This window comes from Chionomys nivalis, chromosome 19 (assembly GCF_950005125.1).
Source record: "Chionomys nivalis chromosome 19, mChiNiv1.1, whole genome shotgun sequence".
NCBI lineage: Eukaryota > Metazoa > Chordata > Mammalia > Rodentia > Cricetidae > Chionomys > Chionomys nivalis.
In genome coordinates, this window is record NC_080104.1 from 46,697,848 (window position 1) to 46,717,622 (window position 19,775).

The 19,775-nt window shown below is 45.8% G+C and overlaps 2 protein-coding genes across 3 annotated transcripts in view; one reads left to right on the forward strand and one right to left on the reverse strand.

Moving 5' to 3' along the window:
* The window catches only part of Reep3 (receptor accessory protein 3), an 82,576-nt gene extending 67,287 nt beyond the window's left edge, over nt 1–15,289 (reverse strand). Inside the window, exon 1 of the mRNA XM_057751052.1 lies at nt 15,033–15,289. Coding sequence (XP_057607035.1) covers nt 15,033–15,064 — 32 coding nt within the window. The 5' untranslated portion in view covers nt 15,065–15,289. The remainder of the gene's footprint in view (nt 1–15,032) is intronic.
* Nucleotides 14,701–19,775, forward strand: part of Jmjd1c (jumonji domain containing 1C) — a 163,982-nt gene continuing 158,907 nt past the window's right edge. Inside the window, exon 1 of one of the 2 annotated variants that reach the window (XM_057751048.1) lies at nt 14,701–14,937. The gene's annotated coding sequence lies outside the window, so the exon portion shown is untranslated. Of the gene's footprint in view, nt 14,938–15,241; nt 15,347–19,775 lie in introns of those variants that run through there. The other variant, XM_057751047.1, reaches the window with a different exon arrangement.

Here is a 19,775-nt window from a genome sequence, read left to right on the forward strand (position 1 = left end):
CTTCCCTTAGAATGAATGCTGCTGGCCCTGTTTGAGCGCCTTTCCCAGTCCTCAAGTCGTTAAAGACACTTTTTGATAACTAGACGCTTTACTGTTTTATTTTTGCAACCACAATGGATCTGGCTGTGTGTGGTCTGAGATGGAGGCTATGATCAGCGAGTCAGGGATATGTAATTAATATAGGGTATCATTATAAACCGCCATCTTTCCATAGCGCTCTCTACGCTACACTGCCCCCATCTCCTTGTCTGCTCCTGCCCCATGCCACACCAACTCCGTCTTCACTCCTGCAGACGCAGCAGCTCTCATACTGGATTGCGTCCTTTCTCCCAGTGGTATAACATGGTCAAAAGTGCCACCATCCTAACACTGTCACCCACCCGCTTTTCTGCTGCCAGACTGTTTGGGTCGCCTCGACTTACACATCTCTTCATACTTAGATAAAACTTAGCACCTTTTCCTTGAAGTTGATGAATTCCCTACGTTATGACCTCATGCAATTTGTTTATTCTGAACATCCACAGCCAACCTGTCAAACTGTCCTCTCGCTTTCTAACTCTAAAGAATAAATTCCAAGTCTAACCAACGCCGCCACCCTGGCCCACGGCACCATTCCTCTACTAGTTTATTACAGAGCCTAAATCGGGCGGTGGTGGCGCACACCTTTAATCCCAGCACTTGGGAGGCAGAAGCAGATGGATCTCTGTGAGTTCAAGACCACCCTGGGTTACCCTAGATTGATCCAGTCTCAAAGAGAAACAGAGCCAGGCTGTGGTTGTTCATACCTTTAATCCCAGTACTTGGGAGTCACCTGCCTTTAATACCAGCACTAGGGAGATAGAGACAGGAAGGGACATAGCTGGGCAAAGAGAGAAATATAAGGCGTGAGGAGATGGGAGCTCACTGGATTCAGTCACACACTGAGGCTTATTCTTAGATAGGAATGCCTGACCTTAGCTTGCTTTGTTTCTTGCCTACTTTTCTTAAATTATCCCTGACTACCTTCTGCCTCTGTGCCTTTTCCTCTTCTTACTTCTGTAGATCTTACTTTCACTCTTACTCCATGGCTGGCTGGGTGGCTGACTGGCCTCTGACATCCTCCTCTCCTTGTTCTCTTATTGCTTGCTCCTTCTTCCTTCTTTTTCTTTCTAGTTACGCTCTCTGCCTGCCTATTCTTGCTCTTGCCTCGCTGCTGGCCATTCAGCTCTTTATTAGACCATCACGTGATTCAAAGTATCACAGCTTCTCAGAGTTAAATAAATGCAGCGTAAACAAAGCAACACACCTTAAAACAAAATTTTACAATAATTCAGTCTGAGGATTCGTTGGGACAGGATTGCCTTTCTGGTCTGAGGATGCAGTAGAGGAAAAAAGTGGCTGCTCTGCTTCTCTGATCTTTCAGCATTCGCCCCTATATCTGACTCCAGGTTTTTATTTAATAAGACTAATTAGGATTGCGTTACAGTATGCTAAATACTACATAGTGACAAATGAAAGTCCTTTGCTGACCAGAGATCTGTTTTCTTTCTTTCCAATGTGTGGAGGAGAACAACGTAAGTTAAGTGGCCTTGTCTCTAGTGAATTAATCTCAACAAATACTTACACAAGGGAAGGGCACAACTCCTTGGAATCTCAACGTGTTGGGGTGTGTTCCTGTGGTTTTCGGACCGATGGTCATCTCTCCGTTTCTGACTCATCAGTAGTTTGAGCAGAGACTCTACATTTAAGCGTTTAACTTCTTCTAAGTTTCTTTGCTTCATTAAGACAATTCCTTCCTGGTTTCTCACTAAAGATTTACCTTTTCCTGCTTCTCTTTTATTAGTTTCCATGACAACACATTGAACCACATTTTAAATACCATATAGCTTTTCTTAGACTCTAGGGGAAGGACATACAAGAGAAGTTGGACATAGTCCAGGAGTTTCTTTTAGGGCTGCACACACATACCAGCTACACAGAAATAGGATCTGGAAAATGAACACCCACTCCCAGTATCACTGGCTGAAACCAGCATCCTGACAGGCTATGTGTGCTCCTATCTGTCACTCACAAAACTCACGACTCGTGAGTCGACTCTCCCCTACCAAGCATTTGAACCTTGTAAGAATTGTTTCTTTAAAGATTTATTATTATTATTTACTTTTTCATTTAGCACAAGTCTGTGTCTGTGTGTGGTGATGCTGTGGGTCCTGGAAGAAGGTGTTGGGTCTCTTGGAGCTGGAGTTTCAGTCAGCTGTGAGTCACCATGTAGGTGCTGGGGATCAAACCTGGGTCTTCTGCAAGAGTAGCAAGTGCTCCTAAGCATGGAGCCATCTCTACAGCCTCGTAACTTACAGTTTTATATTGTGGCTACTTTAACAGGCAGAAATTGTTTTGATGAATTTGCCTACGGTACAAGAGCATAAGGCTCCACACCCAGGCGTGTTACAGACGACCTCTTGGAGATGCGGCATAAATGTTACTGCAGCAGGTGGGCATGCAGCCACGGCACACATATGAGGCCTTACTGCTTGCTAGACTTTGTTCTCGTGCTGCTGGTTGAAGATGTGATGCTCATTTCTAGCATCCAATTCATGAGGTAATGAGAGAATGCTGAAGAAACTCCAGACATCCCATTTCCCACATTCTTGCTTCAAACACATTTGCAATTAATACTAAAAGGACAAGCTTTGTCTGAGAGGAGCTTACTTCTTTTAAAACATTTTTTATTACATTTGAGTGTGACTGTCTGTGTGTATGGCAGTGACCAAAGGCGTGTGTTCTCTCCTTCTACCATGTGGGTCCTGGAGATGGGGATGGAACTCAGGTCACCAGGCTTGGTGGCAAGCACCCTCACCTGCTGACCGAGTCACCTCGATGGCCAAGGAGGATTACTTCCATCTATATAGGCCACTGACTGCTTCTTCAGAGATCTTGAGGGCTCAGAGTGCTTGTTTTAATCTCACGAAACAACCCAAACTAAAACCATTTTACCATTTTTACTTCCTTGTTTTGAAATGGCAATGTTTGACAGCTCTATTGTGTTAGTTTCTGGCACTATAACTGCCAAAGAAATCCAGCCTAAGAGTTTAAAAATGTGATTGCATGTTCCATGCATGGAGGAACCCTTGGAAATAACGATGCCCAGGCCATCCTAGATCCACTCAATCAGACTCTTTGGGAATGGGGTCTAGGAAAAGCGTTTTTACAAGCTTCCAAATAACCTTTAGTACCCATGAGTTCTAATGATGTACATGTGTCCGTCTATGCCTCATACCCTCTTCTTTGGGACAGGGTCTCATTAGTTGCTCAGGCTGGTTTGGAATGGGAGGGCTCCAGAAGGGCAGGGATCTTCACCCACTTGCATTCTAAGGAGGCATTCAGCGTCTGTATGAAAATGAATACCCTCAGGCAGAGGCAGGTGGATCTCTGCGAGTTTGAGGCCAGCCAGATCAACGTAAGCAAGTTCCAGGACAGCCAAGATTACAGAGAAACCTGGCCTCAAAACAAAACAAGCAAACAAACAACAACAAACAAATAACAAGAACAAAACAGCCGGGCGATGGTGGCGCACACCTTTAATCCCAGCACTCGGGAGGCAGAGGCAGGGGGATCTCTGTGAGTTCGAGACCAGCCTGGTCTACAAGAGCTAGTTCCAGGACAGGCTCCAAAGCCACAGAGAAACCCTGTCTCAAAAAAAAAAAAAAAAAAAAAAAAGAACAACAACAAAAAAAATAGAAAATGGGAACTCTCCTTGAGGAGCTCTGAACACTGAAAACACAGATGCTTTAAGAGGTCAAAGTCATCATCCTACCAATGGTATTTCTCAAATTAAATGTGCTAGAACTGCTTTTCTGGCCCCAAGCTGTAATTTTAAACAATCTCATCTTACAGAATTCATTTTTAGAGGGCCAACAAGGCTAGGACATCTTTTAAGACAAAGTCTCATATAGTCCAGGCAGGCCTGGAACTCCTGATCCTCCTGCCTCTGGCTCTCAAGTACTAGGACTACAAGCATGTGTGACCATGCCCCAGTTCAAGGTTGGGAAAATCTGTCTGCCGGAAAGTTTCAGACTTGGTTTCCTGGATTAACATGTTAGCAAAACATAAAGACTGACAAAACATAGCAAAGTAAGAATCTGACCAGCACTAGAGGGAATCTAGGTCATTCAGAGCCCATATGGAGACAAATTCTCTCCAAGCTGAAAAAGCTACATTTGCAATGTGTGTTTACTTCTGAGTGACTGCTGCATGACTGGGGTGGGGGTGGAGTGTGGAGGTGACTTTCCAGAGAGAGCTGACGTCCCACATCCCGTCCTGGATCCTCCGATGCTCTCTGTATGTGTGTGTCATTCACTGAACAAATGAGCACAGCGCGGGGAAAGAACAAGAGCAAGGGACCAGTCTAACAAGCCAAATAAATCCTGGCCACCAGAGAGTGACAGATGTCTTAGAGCATCCCTACAGCAATAGTGACCCCCAGGAAAACACACACCTCTTCATGTTCTCTTTCTTTCAGATAGAGAGAGCTCAGGGCGGCAGGGAGTAACAAACCATGATCCCTATGCGAGTCAGATGCCTTCTTCCCCTGACAGTTCAGATCCACCCAGAGCCCACTGCTTAGTCTTCCCTTTCGCATCCCATGGAACGATGGGATCCCTGCTTGCAGAGATGGGGACTGAACCCAAGACTTCATGCACGCAAGGTAAGAACTCTAACACTGAGCCACATCTCCCACTCAAGTTAAACTATTTTTGTGGAAGCACTGGGTAGTCTCAAGCAGTGTGAGATTTTTGGCTACAGTCAATCGAAACAGACCAGCTGGGGCTGGAGAGATGGCTCAGAGGTTAAGAGCACTGGCTGCTCTTCCAGAGGTCCTGAGTTCAATTCCCAGCAACCACATGGTGGCTCACAGCCATCTGTAATGAGATCTGGTGCCCTCATCTGCCATGCAGGCATACATGTTTATAGAACACTGTACATAATAAATAAACAAATCTTAAAAAAAAAAAACAAAAACAGACCAGCCATAGCATTAAAACACAAAACGGCCACTGAGTGAAGAACATGAGTCTGCATTTCAGTATCCATATTATCTCTCAGGGCTGGCCACGGTAATTCACACACTTTTAAATGTTGAGTTACTTCTTATAGTATGTGCTACATATCAAAGAGGTAGACAAGAGGGTAACTCCTAGGGCTGGAGAGATGGTGCAGCGGTTAGAGGGCTTGAATGCATGGCTAAGGACTCGAGTTAGGATCCCATGTCTGCAATCCCATCACACCTACAGTGGGATGGGAGGCGGACACTGAAGTCCCACAAGCCCAAAGATCTGTTAGAGCAAACAAGAGACCCTGTCTCAAACAAGGTGGAAGGCAAGGACCGAAATCCATGTGATGTCCTCTACCTTCTATACCGACGGTGTGACACTCATGTCCCCTCCTCAATATTTAAAAAAAATTAAAAGCATCCAACTCTCATCTGACAATCAATAGAAATAAACAGAGAAAACATTGAACTAGCCACTTATCCATCTACTTCTAGAACCTCAAAAACCCTTTGGATAAACTTGAAGTTGGACATCCTTCCCTGGACTTATACTAGCTTTGAGAAAAAGGACAAGAGACAGCCTGCTCGGCAATTTCTCAAAGGTTCTGGCCTTCTGTTCAAAGACTCATGATGACAGGTGCGGCTCCTTCCCTGCCTCCATCTGTGGCCTGGCGTAGCACTAGAACCGGCCCTTACACCAGCAAGAACATACGGGCTGGGCCAGGACCAGCCTCTCCTTCCCATGGTATCTGCTCCCTGCTTGCCTCAGCTTGTCCCTTCAGTTAGTGCAACTCTCTCCTAAATCACTTCAAGTGTCAAACGTGTTTCCAACATCAAAGTTGATACCAAGGAAAGAATATATGCACGCACTTCTATGTTACACAGCACAATAAGGAGAATTACACGAATCTGTTGCACTCAGGAGCAGGATGCCGTAATACCAACCTCGAGATCTCTTGCTGCCTTCACAACTAACCCCGATGCTAAAGTTTGTGTCAAACACTCACTTTTCTGAGGAAGAGAAAAGAAAAAGACTTGGCACATACATGGAATTTAACTATCACAGTCTTGCCTATGTGGAGACATTTAAAGATGGTGTCATGCAATCCAGTCATATCTGGGTTGCTTCATCCACAACACTGTAATTCTCTGAATACTCCCCCACAGGAAGGCTCACTACACTCAGTTTTACAGTCAGCATAACACTCCATTGTGTAAATATGCATCTACTCATTCTTCCTGTCTATGGAAACTAGTATCTTCAGTCAATTCTTGCTTTACATAAACATCCTTGAGATGTTTCTTGGTGTACGTATTTAATTTCTTTTAGGGTATGGAACTAGCTATGGGATTGCTGGGTGGTCAATGCTGTCAGTCAGGGCAACATCTTTAAAATCCAGCCCCAGCATCTTCCGCTCTTACTGGCATTCTAAGGAAGACATGGCTGCTACATGCATCCTTGCCAACACTTGATATTTTTAGAGTTCTTAATTTTTGCAATCGAGTAGGTGCTAAACAGAATTTCAATATGGTCTCCATTTACATTTCTCTGTACATGAGTGAGTCTACCCTTCTGTACATCTGTCCATCCATGCTGGTTCCTCCTAGGAGATGCATGCATTTGTCCATCCTTCTCTTAGACTTAAAGAGCTCCTGACAGATGCAGGACCATTACAAGATGTGCATTTACGTGCCACAAACCCATAATTCGATCTAGCACCAGCTTTTCCAGCACTACTTCCTCCCCTCCCCTAAGCTAGACAGGAATTGACAAAACTATGCTCCCAATTAGTTTAAAAAGTGTGTATACTGGAGCTGGAGAGATGGCTCAGTGGTTAAGAGCATTGCCTGCCCTTCCAAAGGTCCTGAGTTCAATTCCCAGCAACCACATGGTGGCTCACAACCATCTGTAATGAAGTCTGGTTCTCTCTTCTGGACTGCAGACATACAGACAGAATAAATAAATAAATATTAAAAAAAAAGTGTGTATACTTAAAAGGCTGCTGAAATGATTGCAGATTTTCCCACAGAGATTGGCAGAGATAAAAATTATTGTTAGGAATGGTGAATGAATGTAAAGTTACTTATTTTTGGACTTTTTTTTGTGTGTGAGATAACTAAGCCACCATAACAACATCTGTGAAATTCTATATACCTTCATTTTCCTGGTTGATCCTGCTTTAATTGAGACAGGGTATTGCTATACTGTCCTTCAATTCCTTGGCTCATAGGATATTCTTGTCAGCCTTTCAAGAAGCCTGGATTGGCAAGCATGCACCACTCTGGCTGGCTGACTTTCCCGTTCGTTTCTTACGGCATACTAATCTTTCCTGAGCGATTCCGGTGTGTGGCCTGGCAGCCAAGCACCCCACTGACTCTGACTTCCTTCTCTGTCCCATTACAGCTCCACACTTGCCTACGATAGCTTCTGTATTCTTTTTTGAGTTACATTAAGTCTAATGCCAGCCAATCACAGCAGGGTGAATCTTCCTTTTTCTCAGTGACCTTACCAGTTCTTGGGCTACTCTGAATATCTGACACAGTCTACCAGGTTTAGTTACAGTTTGGGTCCCCAGTCTGTAGTGCTGTGGGTACGGCTCTTTGGGCCTACTGTTAAAATGGCCTGTGGGTTTTTCCAAGGATAAGAGTCAGTTTCCTCACTTTAGAGTTCTGAAGAAAGCACATTCCAACTTTTAGAAGCCCCTAAAGCTTGGTAAAGTATGGCAGAATATTATTTTAAGGTGTGTTACATTTGTTTATGCTGTGGAACATTTGTTTAATGACGCAAAGATGTGTTGCATTCTTTTCTGCTGCATTATTTTAACTCTGTGAAGCTGTGTTACCCTGCCTGTCTAAAACACCTGATGGTCTAATGAAGAGCTGAACCACCAATGCCCAATAGCAAGGCAGGAGAAAGGATAGGCGGGGCTGGCAGGCAGTGAGAGTAAATAGGAGGAGAAAAGAGAGGGGGCGCGAGAGAGGGGAGAGAAGGGGGGGGGAGATCAAGGAAAAAAGCCCAGAGGCAAAAAGATGGGGATAATTTAAGTTAAGAAAAGCTGGCTAGAAACAAAGGCTGGGCATTTAGAAGAAAGAATAAGCCTCAGTGTGTGATTTATTTGAGAGCTGGGTGGCAGGTCCCCCCAAAAGCCGAAAGAGTAAAACAACCAACAACAGTAAACTTTGCTCCAAAACCACAGAGAAACCCTGTCTCGAAAAAACAAAAAAATAAATAAACAACAGTAAACTTTGGCCAGGTGTGGTGGTGCTTGCCAGCAGGAGGAAGGCAGTGGCAGGAAGATCTCTGTGAGTTCAAGGCTAACTTAGGTCTACATAGCAAGTTCTAGGACAGCCAGGGCTACATAGAGAGACCTCATTTCAGTTCCACTCCCTAAAAAAGATTGGTTAAATTTGAAGATGAAAAGTTTCCTGTTATCAGTGTCTTTAGCATAAGACATACCATTTTAATGCCAACAGTGATGATATTCTTGTAATAAAGCAGACAAAAAGTACAGTCAAGTTCTTCACTGGGGCTCTCTACTGCCTTCTGGTCCCAGTGGGGGACCACACGCTTTTTTCACAAGGCCGGCAGTTAATGGTGAACAGTTTTAGAGGTTATAAAATTGCCCTTTACGGGCTGTCAAGTTGGTTCAGTGGGTGAAGCGCTACCTGTGCGAGCAAGCCTCATGACCCGAGGTTGATCCCTGGTACCCACATAAAAATCTGGGTGTGTCATGGTGGTTCACGGCTAGCTGTAACTGGATCCAGTGTCCTATTTCGGCCTCTGGGAATTAGGCACATATGCACAGGATAAACAGACATACATGAAGGCAAAACACGCACATGTGTTTTTTTTTTTTTTTTAAAAAAAAAGGCAAGCTGGATGTGGTGTGGAAACAGAATTGCCCGGGAGCTCTTGGATCAGCTAGCCTGGAGTACATAGTGCATGCAGTAGCAACCATGGAGACCCTGTGTCAACGAGGTGAACATAGTGCATGCAGCAGCAGCCATGGAGACCCTGTGTCAACGAGGTGTAAGGTGAGATCACATACGCGTGTCGCCTACAGCTCCCACACCCACTGTCAGTTCTAGCTCTGTGATTTCTCAGGAGAAAATTAGCACCCTTCCCCCTACAGACTAAAACCATATTGAGACAGCTATTTTGTTACATTTCCCCTTTAACCCAGGCCCTAAGATAGTTTTTATGCGGCTGTCTGTCACCCTCTCAATGCCTGGAGATCACTGTGCACTGCTGGGAACCAAAGGCCTACTTTAGAAGGTGACCTTATCTGGAGACAGGGTCTTCATGGGGATAATCAAGTTAAAAGGAAGGCATCATAGCAGGCTATGACCCAGTGAGAGTTTGGACAGCACACCGGCACGCATCTGTGTGAAGATGAAGGATCCAAGGCGGCTCGCAAACCACCAGGAAGTAGAAGCTCCACAGAGGCTGCCTCAGCCCTCGGGAGCTGACCTGTTGTCAGCCCCATCTCAGGCTTCTGAAGTGACCTAGTTTGTGGTGCTCTGCTGTATCAGTGCCAGCAGGCCACACTTCCCAGAAATGTGACATGATAAAAGGTTAATGAAGCTGTCGATAGCAGAGTGATGGGTTTTACTTATGCGTGCACATAATTACTTCCTAAGACGGGAACACCATTACCTGGGAAACATCAACACATTCTATATGAGGATATCTGAGTACTTCCTGAAATTACTTTCTGAATTACTACTGGTCAGCACAAACCTGTATCTAGATTCCTCCCATGACTTTCACTTACTCTTTCCTTGCCAGCTCTGGTTTTGCCATGTTGCTGAAACTGGCAACATAACGGTAACCTTCATATTTCTATTTTTTGGGGGGGTTGGTGGGGGCAGGGTTTCTCTGTGTAGTCCTGGCTGTCCTGGAACTAGCTCTGTAGACCCGGCTGGCCTCAAACTCACAGAGAACCTGCCTGCCTCTGCCTCCCAAGTGCTGGGGTTGAAGGTGTGCGCCATCTTATGTGGAAGAGAAGGAGAAAGGAAGAGGTAAGAAGGAAGTACAGCACGACGAAAGGATGTTGTGAAGTTATGTTTTTAAGGGTGTGTGAGAAATCATAACACATGCGTAGGCTCAGAAGAAACATCTGACAGATGAGTAAACAGAACATGCTGGAAAGAGGAGGGGACATTTCTAGAGCATAGTTTTTCGGTGTACAACTTTGTCTCCAAAGATATGTTCATGAAATATGAAAAAGACGATGAATACGTTGATTAGCTTTATCAACTTGGCCCAACCTTAAACCACTTGGAAAGAGCCTTCATAGGGCACGATCTACATCAGCTCGGCCTATGGACACGTCTATGGGCGGAACAGTCATGACTGTTAACTGGTGTAAGAGCCAGTCCACAGCGGGTGGCATCATACCCTAGGACCAGATCCCTCTAAGGAGAAGAGAAAGCTAGAGGAAAGCAAGCCAGGACCAACCTCCACCCCAGCTGCGGATATGATGCCTATGTTCCTGTCCTCATGTCCCTGCAGTAAGGGACTGTCGCCTGGAATTCTGAATCAAAATAAACCCTTCCTTCCCTACGTAGCTTTCTGTCGGGATATTTGTCACGACAACAGAAATGAAACTAGAACAAAGAGTTAAAGGAAGAGGAGGGGAGTTTCCTCACTACTGCCATTTAATGCAATCATGGTAAGACAAAACATAAGAAAGGGGTTACTCAGAAAGAAGGAAATAGAGAACTCTCCATAATTCAATTCCATATGACAAGAAAGTACTTATCAAACATCTGGATTTATATAAAGAAATCACAAAGTAAAAAAAAAAATCAAATTGTTTAAGAGCTGGGGATGTAGTTCAGTGGTAGAACATCTGACTAGTGTGTACAAGGTCTTAGGTTTGTTCTGCAGCACTGCCCGAATAACCAAGGGCAAATAAAAACAAATGGGAATGTTATTATATGGTGGGGGCGATGGCTCAGCGGGTAGAGCACTTACTCTGCAAGCATGAGGACCTGTGCCCAGACCTCCAGGACCATGGTAAGAATCTGGGCACGGCAGATGCACCCGTGGCTCTAGTGCTTGCACGTAGAGACAGGAGGATGAATCTTTGAGGTTGGCTGGCCAGCCAGACCAGCCAGGTGGTGAGCTCCTGGTTCAGAGAGGATCTCCCTGTCTCAAATGATAAAGTGGAGGGCAACAGAGGAAAACACCTGCCGTTGACCTCTAGCTCCACATACACGTGTTCCTGCCCACAAATGCGCATACACATGTATACACACACACACACACATAACACTAAAACTATGAACTGTATAGCTAAAAATAACATCTGGAAGAGAAGTAAAATTAGATTAAAACATATTTCTAACCAGTATGAAACAGTCTGAGTTTCCCTGTCCAGGAGGGAATTTAGGGAAGACAAAGAAGCATTCAGAGGTAGGGATTCAGACATGCAGAGTGTCTGCGTAGATATTAATAAGTAAAGCAAGACATTAACAAGTACACAATTAGGAAACAAAACACCAGTATAAGTATGCCAGGCTGCATCTTCTTTCTTATTTGTGTGTTTGTTTGAGATAGGGTTTCTCTGTGCAGCTGTCCTGGAACTGTCTCTGTAGATCAAGCTGGCTTCGAACTCACAGAGATCCTCCCGCCTCTGCCTCCCAAGTGCTGGGATTAAAGGCCTACACCACCACCCGCCCATATGCCGGGCTGCATCTTGTGCTTGCACAGAAGTCATTTGGAATATTTTTTTTTTTTTGGATAACAATTTGCTGTTTTGGACCAAGGATCATGAAAACATAAAAGTCTGATTCAGATATACTTGTCATGTGTTTATCTTAAAGAAATCTTCAAGACATTACATGAAGGATATCTACTGCAGAACTGTACCTGCATTATAGCATCCCCTATAAAGTGGTATAGTACAAACTTTTGTATGTATAACTTTGTTATCTAAACACGGGCTCGGAGGGGGTTAGAAAAGAAAACATAAAACAGTCTACAATTCAGTATAGAGGTACTGGGAGGGTAAGCGCTTCCTTGATGCAGCCTGGCATACTTACACTGGCGGTTTATTTCCTAATTATTTACTGGCACTTATAGAATGACTACCACCCGTCACATGCTGCATGGAGGCAGTATATGTAAGAACGCATCTTATCTTATGGGGTGAGTCACTGTTGCTAAGTGACAGAGCTAATATTTAAATTCAGATAAGCTGGTTTGAGGTTTGATTTTGTGGACAGTGCTACAGAACATGAGCTAAGAAAAGTTAGGGAAAGGGAGTAGGTATTTCCTTCAATTCGTGAGTCATGCTTTCAGATTTTGAGGTATAGGAATTTAGTATTATGCGGTACACTCACGTGACCATCAAAAATTGCTAACCCGGGGAGCTGGCTCAGTGGTTAAGAGCACTCTGTGTCTCCTGTGGAGGGGCAGGTTTGGTTCCAGCACCCACATGGAAGGGATATGACACTGTATTCTGACCCCCTTGGGCTCCTGCAGAAACATGGTATACATACACATACAGATAAATAAACACATTAAAATTGCTAATTTGTTGGTCTTGTGGCAACATTTAAGTGAGTTGATTTTTACAATAATCATGTTAAAATGAGGAGACTCTGCCTGCTGCTGAGCCTAAATCCCTAGTTCAATCCCTGGGACTCACATGGTGGAAAGAAAGAACAGACTCCTGTACGTTGTCCTTTGATGCATATCCCCAAGAATACCCCAAAACAATAAATAAATCCTTTGTCCCTCACTGGTGCCACTAGAGGTTCACTCTGAGAAAACTGTCAGATCTTGTGTAGGACCAGCTGGCCCTTTCAGTAGCCTAGGAAGAATGTACATAAAGAAATCCCCCTGCATGGTTCAGAACATGTACCTAGGTCCGGGTGGACAACAGGACTGCTTTCATGTTTAGAGACAAACTCAAGAGCAGAGGGAAGCACACAGACCACTCGGGTTCTCTACCAAGTGTGCTTCCACCGTGCTGGGTCTAAAACCCAGGAAATACATTTCCTCACTCTTGATTAACACCTCTCTGAAGAACCCCTTTCTCCTTCATCACACCTTCCTGCTTCCTCTTCACCCCGACCGTCCACCCCACCGGGTGACAAAGCAGGTATGCTTTCTTCAGTGAGGTGCCCTCCTCCACTGGCTCCACTCACAGTCGCTGGGAATTACCAACTCTTGAGACAATGGTGACGCTTTCTCTCTCCCTGTAATCTACCTGGGCTCTGGTTTACAAAAATCCACCTATCAGAAATCTCTTTCCTTCTTCCTCTTTGGCTGTTTAGGTTTGTTCTTTAAGGTCTATTTTGAATGTAATCTCTCTTGCCTTCTTTGATGACTCTCCAACCGCATATAATCTCTTCCTTGTCTAACACTGGGTATTACCCTCGTAAGGCTTGACATTCTGACCTGTACAGTAGATATCTGAGAATGTGCAATGTCTGTTCCAGTAAGATCTCCTACATGGAAGATCTGACCTTTGTGTTGGGGGCAGCACTAGGAACATATTCCTTCTCAAAAACAAAACCAAAACTTTCGTGAATGCAAACTCACCCAATCTGTCCCATAATTTTTCCATCAGTAGAAATGGTCAAAGCGATCAAAAGACAAATACAGTTTTTGTTTTTTTTGTTTTTTGTTTTTTAAATGGGGAATTTAATTTCAGAGCTTGGGCAAAGCAGTTGAGAGACTTCTGGTGGTCTAGTAGAGTCGACTATACTTCCTTGGCAAAAAGTATGCCTGAATTATGTGGAAACCCAAAGATTGCCCTGGAAAAGGCTAAAAAACAATTTGAAGGCATCCGTGGTATAACTCTATTTTGGGTTTTAAGATGAACACAAGAAGTTCATAGACTTCAAAGCTTGAGGCGTTTTGCAAAATGACAAATTTTGAATGCATTGCAAATTAGGTTACCTAGTTCACTTCCAAATGAAATAAAGCCAAGCTAGATAATTTAGCTACTCCGTAGTGAAAAGAGAGAGAAAAAAAAGCCCAAGTAGTGTTATTTTCTCCCTTCAAATTATAAGCTAATCAGCGAGGCCTGCTACCTCATATAAACATTTCATTAAGGTACTCAGATGACATTACTCCTACATGAATAATGAATCCCCGTCCCCAGGCTCAACCTAAATTACCGCAGTTTACTTGGTGACTTTATTTTAGAGCAGAGAGGGCTAAGGTGGAAGACGGGGGAAAGAACCGGTTTAACTTGTATTCAAATATCTTTGCAGATTAAACAACACAACTTCCAACCCCCTTCTTCCCGACCCGCAGCTCTGGCAGGTATCGCAATAAAGTGAAAAGATGTGAACAAAGGGGACAGACACCTGCGCCTCCTCCGTCGCAAATATTGCTTCCCAAACAGGGCCCGAGGGAGGGTTTGGCAGACCTTTCAAGTCCAGGCTCCTTCCTGGGTTAGCGGTCTACCCTGGGACCCCTGAGCAGAGCTCCGCAGTCAGGGCTCTAACAGCCATCTCTCCTCCTACTACACGTGACCGCGGGGCGCACGGCCGCCGGGGACACAGACACCGCAACGCGGTAGACCTGGTGACAAAGGCTCGGGCGCATCCGGAGCCCCGCCGGCCTCCCGCGCTCAGCGTCGGCGGAGCCTGCGCAGGGCGGTGCCGCGCAGCGCGGGCCGCGGGAGCGGGAGCCGCAGCCGGGAGCGCGCCGCGGAGCCGAGCAGAGCCCGCCGCGCGCACCGCCGGGCAGCGGAGGAGCGGAGAAGCCGAGGAGGAGCCGAGCAGCGCCCGGCGCGCAGCCGACGAGCCGAGGAGCGGAGGAGAAGCCGAGCAGAGCCCGCCGAGCGCCACGGAGCCGCTCCACGGAGCAGAGCCCGCCGCCCGCCCGCGCTCTGCTCCCAGCGCCGCCGCCGCCCCGGAGCCCCGCAGCGACTCGGACACGGGTGAGCAGCAGGCCGCGCACGGCCCGTCGTGCTCGGCTCCTCAACCGGGCCACGAGCGCTTTTCCCCCCCACCCCCAGTCCCCTCTGGCACTTACACCACGGCTCGGGAGATCATCCAGGACACCATCTTTCCGGCCGCTGGGCCGCTGACCGCAGGCCGCGCGCTCCCCGCTCGCGCTCCCCGGGGCCGCGCTGGAGCCCTCGGGAGCCGGCCCGGTGTGTGCGCGCGGCGCCCGGAGCCGCCCGGCGCCCGGTCCCCCGCCCGCCCCCGCCCGCGGCCCCGCGCCCCAGCCGGCCCCGCCCCTGCGCTCCGCTGATAGGCGGCGACTCCGGGACCCCGACGGGCGCTGCGCTCCACCGACCTGCGCGGCTACCTCGCTTCCCTGCGTCGGGGGACGCCGGTCGGGCGGTGAGAATGCGTGGGAGCCGAGGCCGGGCGCGGGGAGGAACCGGGCTGGGGAAGTGCGTGGCTAGGTGCGGCTCCGGTGCTCGCGGAAGCCCGGCAGCCAGGGCCTAGCCCAGGTCTGGGTTGGGGATCTCGAGGCTCGTGGTGCAATGCAGGGGCCAAGGGAGAGCGTTTGGGGTCACGTTTGGAGTGCTGGGCAGCGGTGGTGGCGAGGCCGCGCTGGGCCCCCTGGGGCATCTTTTCCGTCGGCCACAGCCAACTCCTGAATTGCCTGCCACATAACCCGAGTAAAACGTGGACCCAGGATTTCCGACCGGTGGTGCTTTACAAGTGTCCTTATTTTTTTTTTTTTCCTTTCCGGTGTGTGTGCGCGTGGGGGGAGGGGTAGATTACTGCTTACGCGGTCTAAAATTTGAAACTCCTGAGTTTTGGGTGACAAGTATCAAATTGGGCAAATGACCTTTAAGTTACTGTTGGTGTTTTTCCCTTAGTCCCCCGGTTGAAGCAGCAGTAAAAGTTCTACTAAAGCTGGGAAGTCTGTAATGTGGGCTTGGTGCCTTTAATTAAAGTGCTAGAAAATATGATGGCTCATTTTGTGACATACTGTAATTTAATCTTTTTGTTCCCCAGTTTCCCCATAATAAAAAGAGGCTAATAATACCGTAGCTTACCTCTTGCTTTTCAAGGGTGATGTAAGGTATTGCTAATTAATGTGTTTAGGAAGGTCTCGGATTTGCCTGGAATGGTATCAAGGGACAGGGGTAGATTATCCTCAGTTCCTTTTAATGAATGAGGTCTATAAATTAAGACTTTTGGTTAGTAAAGAAAGGCGTTGGCGAGGCCTGATGGTGAAGGCCTTGTGATCCCAGCACCCTAGAGGCCGAGGCCTGCCCCAGTCCATCCGCAGAACCAGGAAGCAGAGAACGCAAGCTGCCTTCTGCTCTTAGGTTCTTTCTGCTTATTTACATTTAAGAATATGGACTTTTGTTTCGGGACTGCAATGATAATTTGTGTTTGTCCTCAATATTTAGTTCGGCCATTATTCAGCGTTATTGGGGAGTCATGTTTGCATCTAAGCCCCAGGTTTCTGGTATACTCAGTGTCCTTGGTAACCTTCTGTGGGCACCGGTCCTGTAATGTCACGACAGCCTTCATCCCTGACCCCTAATATGCCATCCCCCATCTCTCTTCTCGGAGCCAAGCCGTGTTTTCATGCCTTTGACTGCATTTTTTTTTCTTGAATGCTTTATTCCTCTTCTCTACCTCCCTGACCTTGATTTTCCTGATACTTGTTCCCCCCACCCCCACCCCGTGGGCCCCTTGTAACTTATACCTTAAATTTCTCTACTTTTCTCACTCTTACTCATTTAGTCTCTTTTAGTACCTATCAGGCACTGATGTTTTTCTGTTTTTGTTTGCAGAATACAGCCCCCTTGTTCCCATTTCAAAAAGCCAGGGGTTGTAAACCACCTACCCTGTGCTGCTACAGTGTTGTTGAGTCATCCCCACACTTCAGACAGCCCTGGAGTGTTGATTCTCTTTGATACCATGGAAACGGAGGTTTAGAGAACTTAACTCATTAGCTAGTGATCACATAGTTCATAGGTAATAGAGCTGGACTCCAATATTGTGATTCATACCTAAATTGGGTGGGAGCTAGTTGGTCCAGGGAGGTTGCTCTCTAGGGGGAAATTAGCAACCTTCTCCCCCCCCCCCTTAGTGGTTTGTAATTGGTATTAACCACTAACATGTGGTGGATGGGGGTGGGGATGCTGAACAAAGAATGTTCCTGTGTCCTTCATGGCTTAGGAATATCATGCTTGACATTCCTATAATATTTGTAACTATCTGAGCCTGAAGTTTCTGCTTTATAAAGTCATCGTTTTAACCAAGAGTGAATTTTCTTGTATCTGTGTCTGTCCATTCCTGTTGTATAGATTAAAGGAAGGGTTGTTCTGTTGACAACTTGATGAGCAATTGTTTATAGTTTTGGAACATTGCATCATAGCAGGTTTGCAGTGCAGTCATGTCCAGTTACTAATTATTTTGTCCCAGCGTTCAAATGTTGACATGCATTTTTTTTAAATATAACTTATTTTCATTTCCCATTTTCATTTATCATTTTATTGAGGATAGATGGATTATGTTTGAAATTGTTGGTAGAGATCTTACTTGTTTTCATTTCAGAGTGGTAGAGTAAAAATCGCAAAGTGTTTGACAGATGGGCCACATAGAAACTGATATCCTAAATTAGCGTCAGTATATTTAGGAGGAACCTCTTGTGGAAAGTGCCCAGCTTTTAGAGGTGGCAGTTTCAATTACTGAATCTCAGATCTAATAGATGGCCATTAGATATATGCTCCACTGTGTAAGATAAGGCTTTGGGACTATGTGAGAAAAGGAAATACAGTATCTTCTGCCCAGATGCGTGTGTGTGTGTGTGTGTGTGCGCGCGCGCGCGCGCGCGCACATGTGTGCATGTGCATGCATGCACATGTGTCCCAAGGCCAGAGAGTGGGGTGTCAGACACCCTCTGTGTCTTATCCTTGAGGCAGGGTCATTCTGAACTTGGAGAGTATAAGTTTTCAGCTATTCTGTTACCCAGCAAATCCTACTGATTCTCCTGTCATTGCCCCTTACCACACTCTAAGGTTAAAGGAACATGGGTAACCAAGCCTGGCTTGTGGGGGTTGGGTGGGGGTGCTGGGATAGGAACTCTGGTCTTCTTGGCCGAGGATCAAGCACCCTTAACCACAGCCACCTCTCTAGCTCTGAGGAACCTTTGACCATCTTCCTTGGCACGCTTGCCGTCATTCCCTATAGAACAAACTTAAAGCCCTTATTTTTGTTTTTATACATCTCACCACTGTGTGTGTTGTGCGTGGCATGCTTCCTGCCTTGTGTTACGCAAAGACACTTTTCTTCAGTGGCTATCAAGTTCCGTTTTGACGGGAGGCAGTGTATATAGGGCAGAGGACACTTCTCCTCGGGAGACCTGCTTCTCTTACCAGCACTGAGGTGAATGGTGGGTCCGTGTGTTTTGTTCTGAAGGAATATGTTAATGGGTGGTGATCAAACGCGAAGGGTTTTAAGACCCATTTCAAAGACTTGCTTTCACTACCAGCATCTTAGTGGTCCTAGGAGATAGTGGAATGTACATCTTTTGCTTGTTAAGGGGGCTGATTTATTAGCAAACCAACAGAGGAGGAAAGTACCTCAGTCAGAGAGAGATCCCATTATATAGAGCAGAATTCCAGGGTACAGAGAAGAGATAGTGTCTAGTCATGTAATTATTAATGAATATGCTAATGAGACTGAATACTAGGTCACCTTCCCATTTCTAATAGGAGAGTGTTTTTAAATAATTGAAAATACTTTCATTTGTAAAGAGTCTCAAATTGCCAAATTACCTTCGCACTGATTTAGAGAACGGCGGCGGGGGAGTCCGACTTGGAGGAAGAAACTTCATCTTGCTCTTTGCTGCAGATGGGCACCCACCTGCCTGCCCCTTTCTTCGCCAGTCTCTTTGGGTGTTAGATCTGCGGCAGAGGTAGAGTTTGGCATCCAGCATGGAAATTGACTTATACAGAGCTGCTGCCGAAAGTCCGATAAGATCGAATTAGAATAGACAGATTAGATTTGGAGTTAGGTAATCAGGACAGGTATCGATAAGAGGCGCTTACCAGCTCACAATAGGGAAAGCAAAATGCATCGGATGGCTAGTTCTTGGAAGCCTCGCCGGGAGCTGGCATTGTTTCAGGTCTTTACATTTAGGAAATAGCCTCACCTGAAACGGGGATTAAGACCAAAGAGCTTTCTCCATCTTCCTGGTTAAAAAAAAAACCCACTATGTTAAGTGGCAGAGACACATTTGAGGCACTCTCAGCATTCATTTGAAACACAGTAGATTAAATCACAGTCCCTCATTTTACCATTTAGATTTGTGATTCCAGAAAACTGTGGGGTTTATGACCTAATTTTCAGAAAGCTAAAATACTGGACGATCCAATTCTATGGCTGTTTAGCCTTGAAACAGAAAATGTAAAAATATGTATTGATGTTGTTGTGTTGTAATTTGAAACATAGCAAGTGAAATTGAAAAGTGAAATGGAGAAAAATCAAGTCTTTTTGTGCCACTGTCTTCAGCCATCATCTAATTCCCTTCAGAAAATCTAATTTTTGTTTTAAGTTCTACCAAATACTAAAGGAACAAATTGCCATCTTTTTCAGAAGATAGAGGGGCTTTTGTTATATATGCCTTCTCTCTCTCTCAAGCACACACACCAGATTTCTGAAATCCCTAACCTCCTTCTTGCTAATAGCTTGAGGACCATTCCTAGGTATAAAGTGATTTAAGGGACGGCTGCCTGCCAAGTAAACATAAGGTAAACAAGAGACCACCATTTGTAGACAGAGATGCAAAAATCTTTAA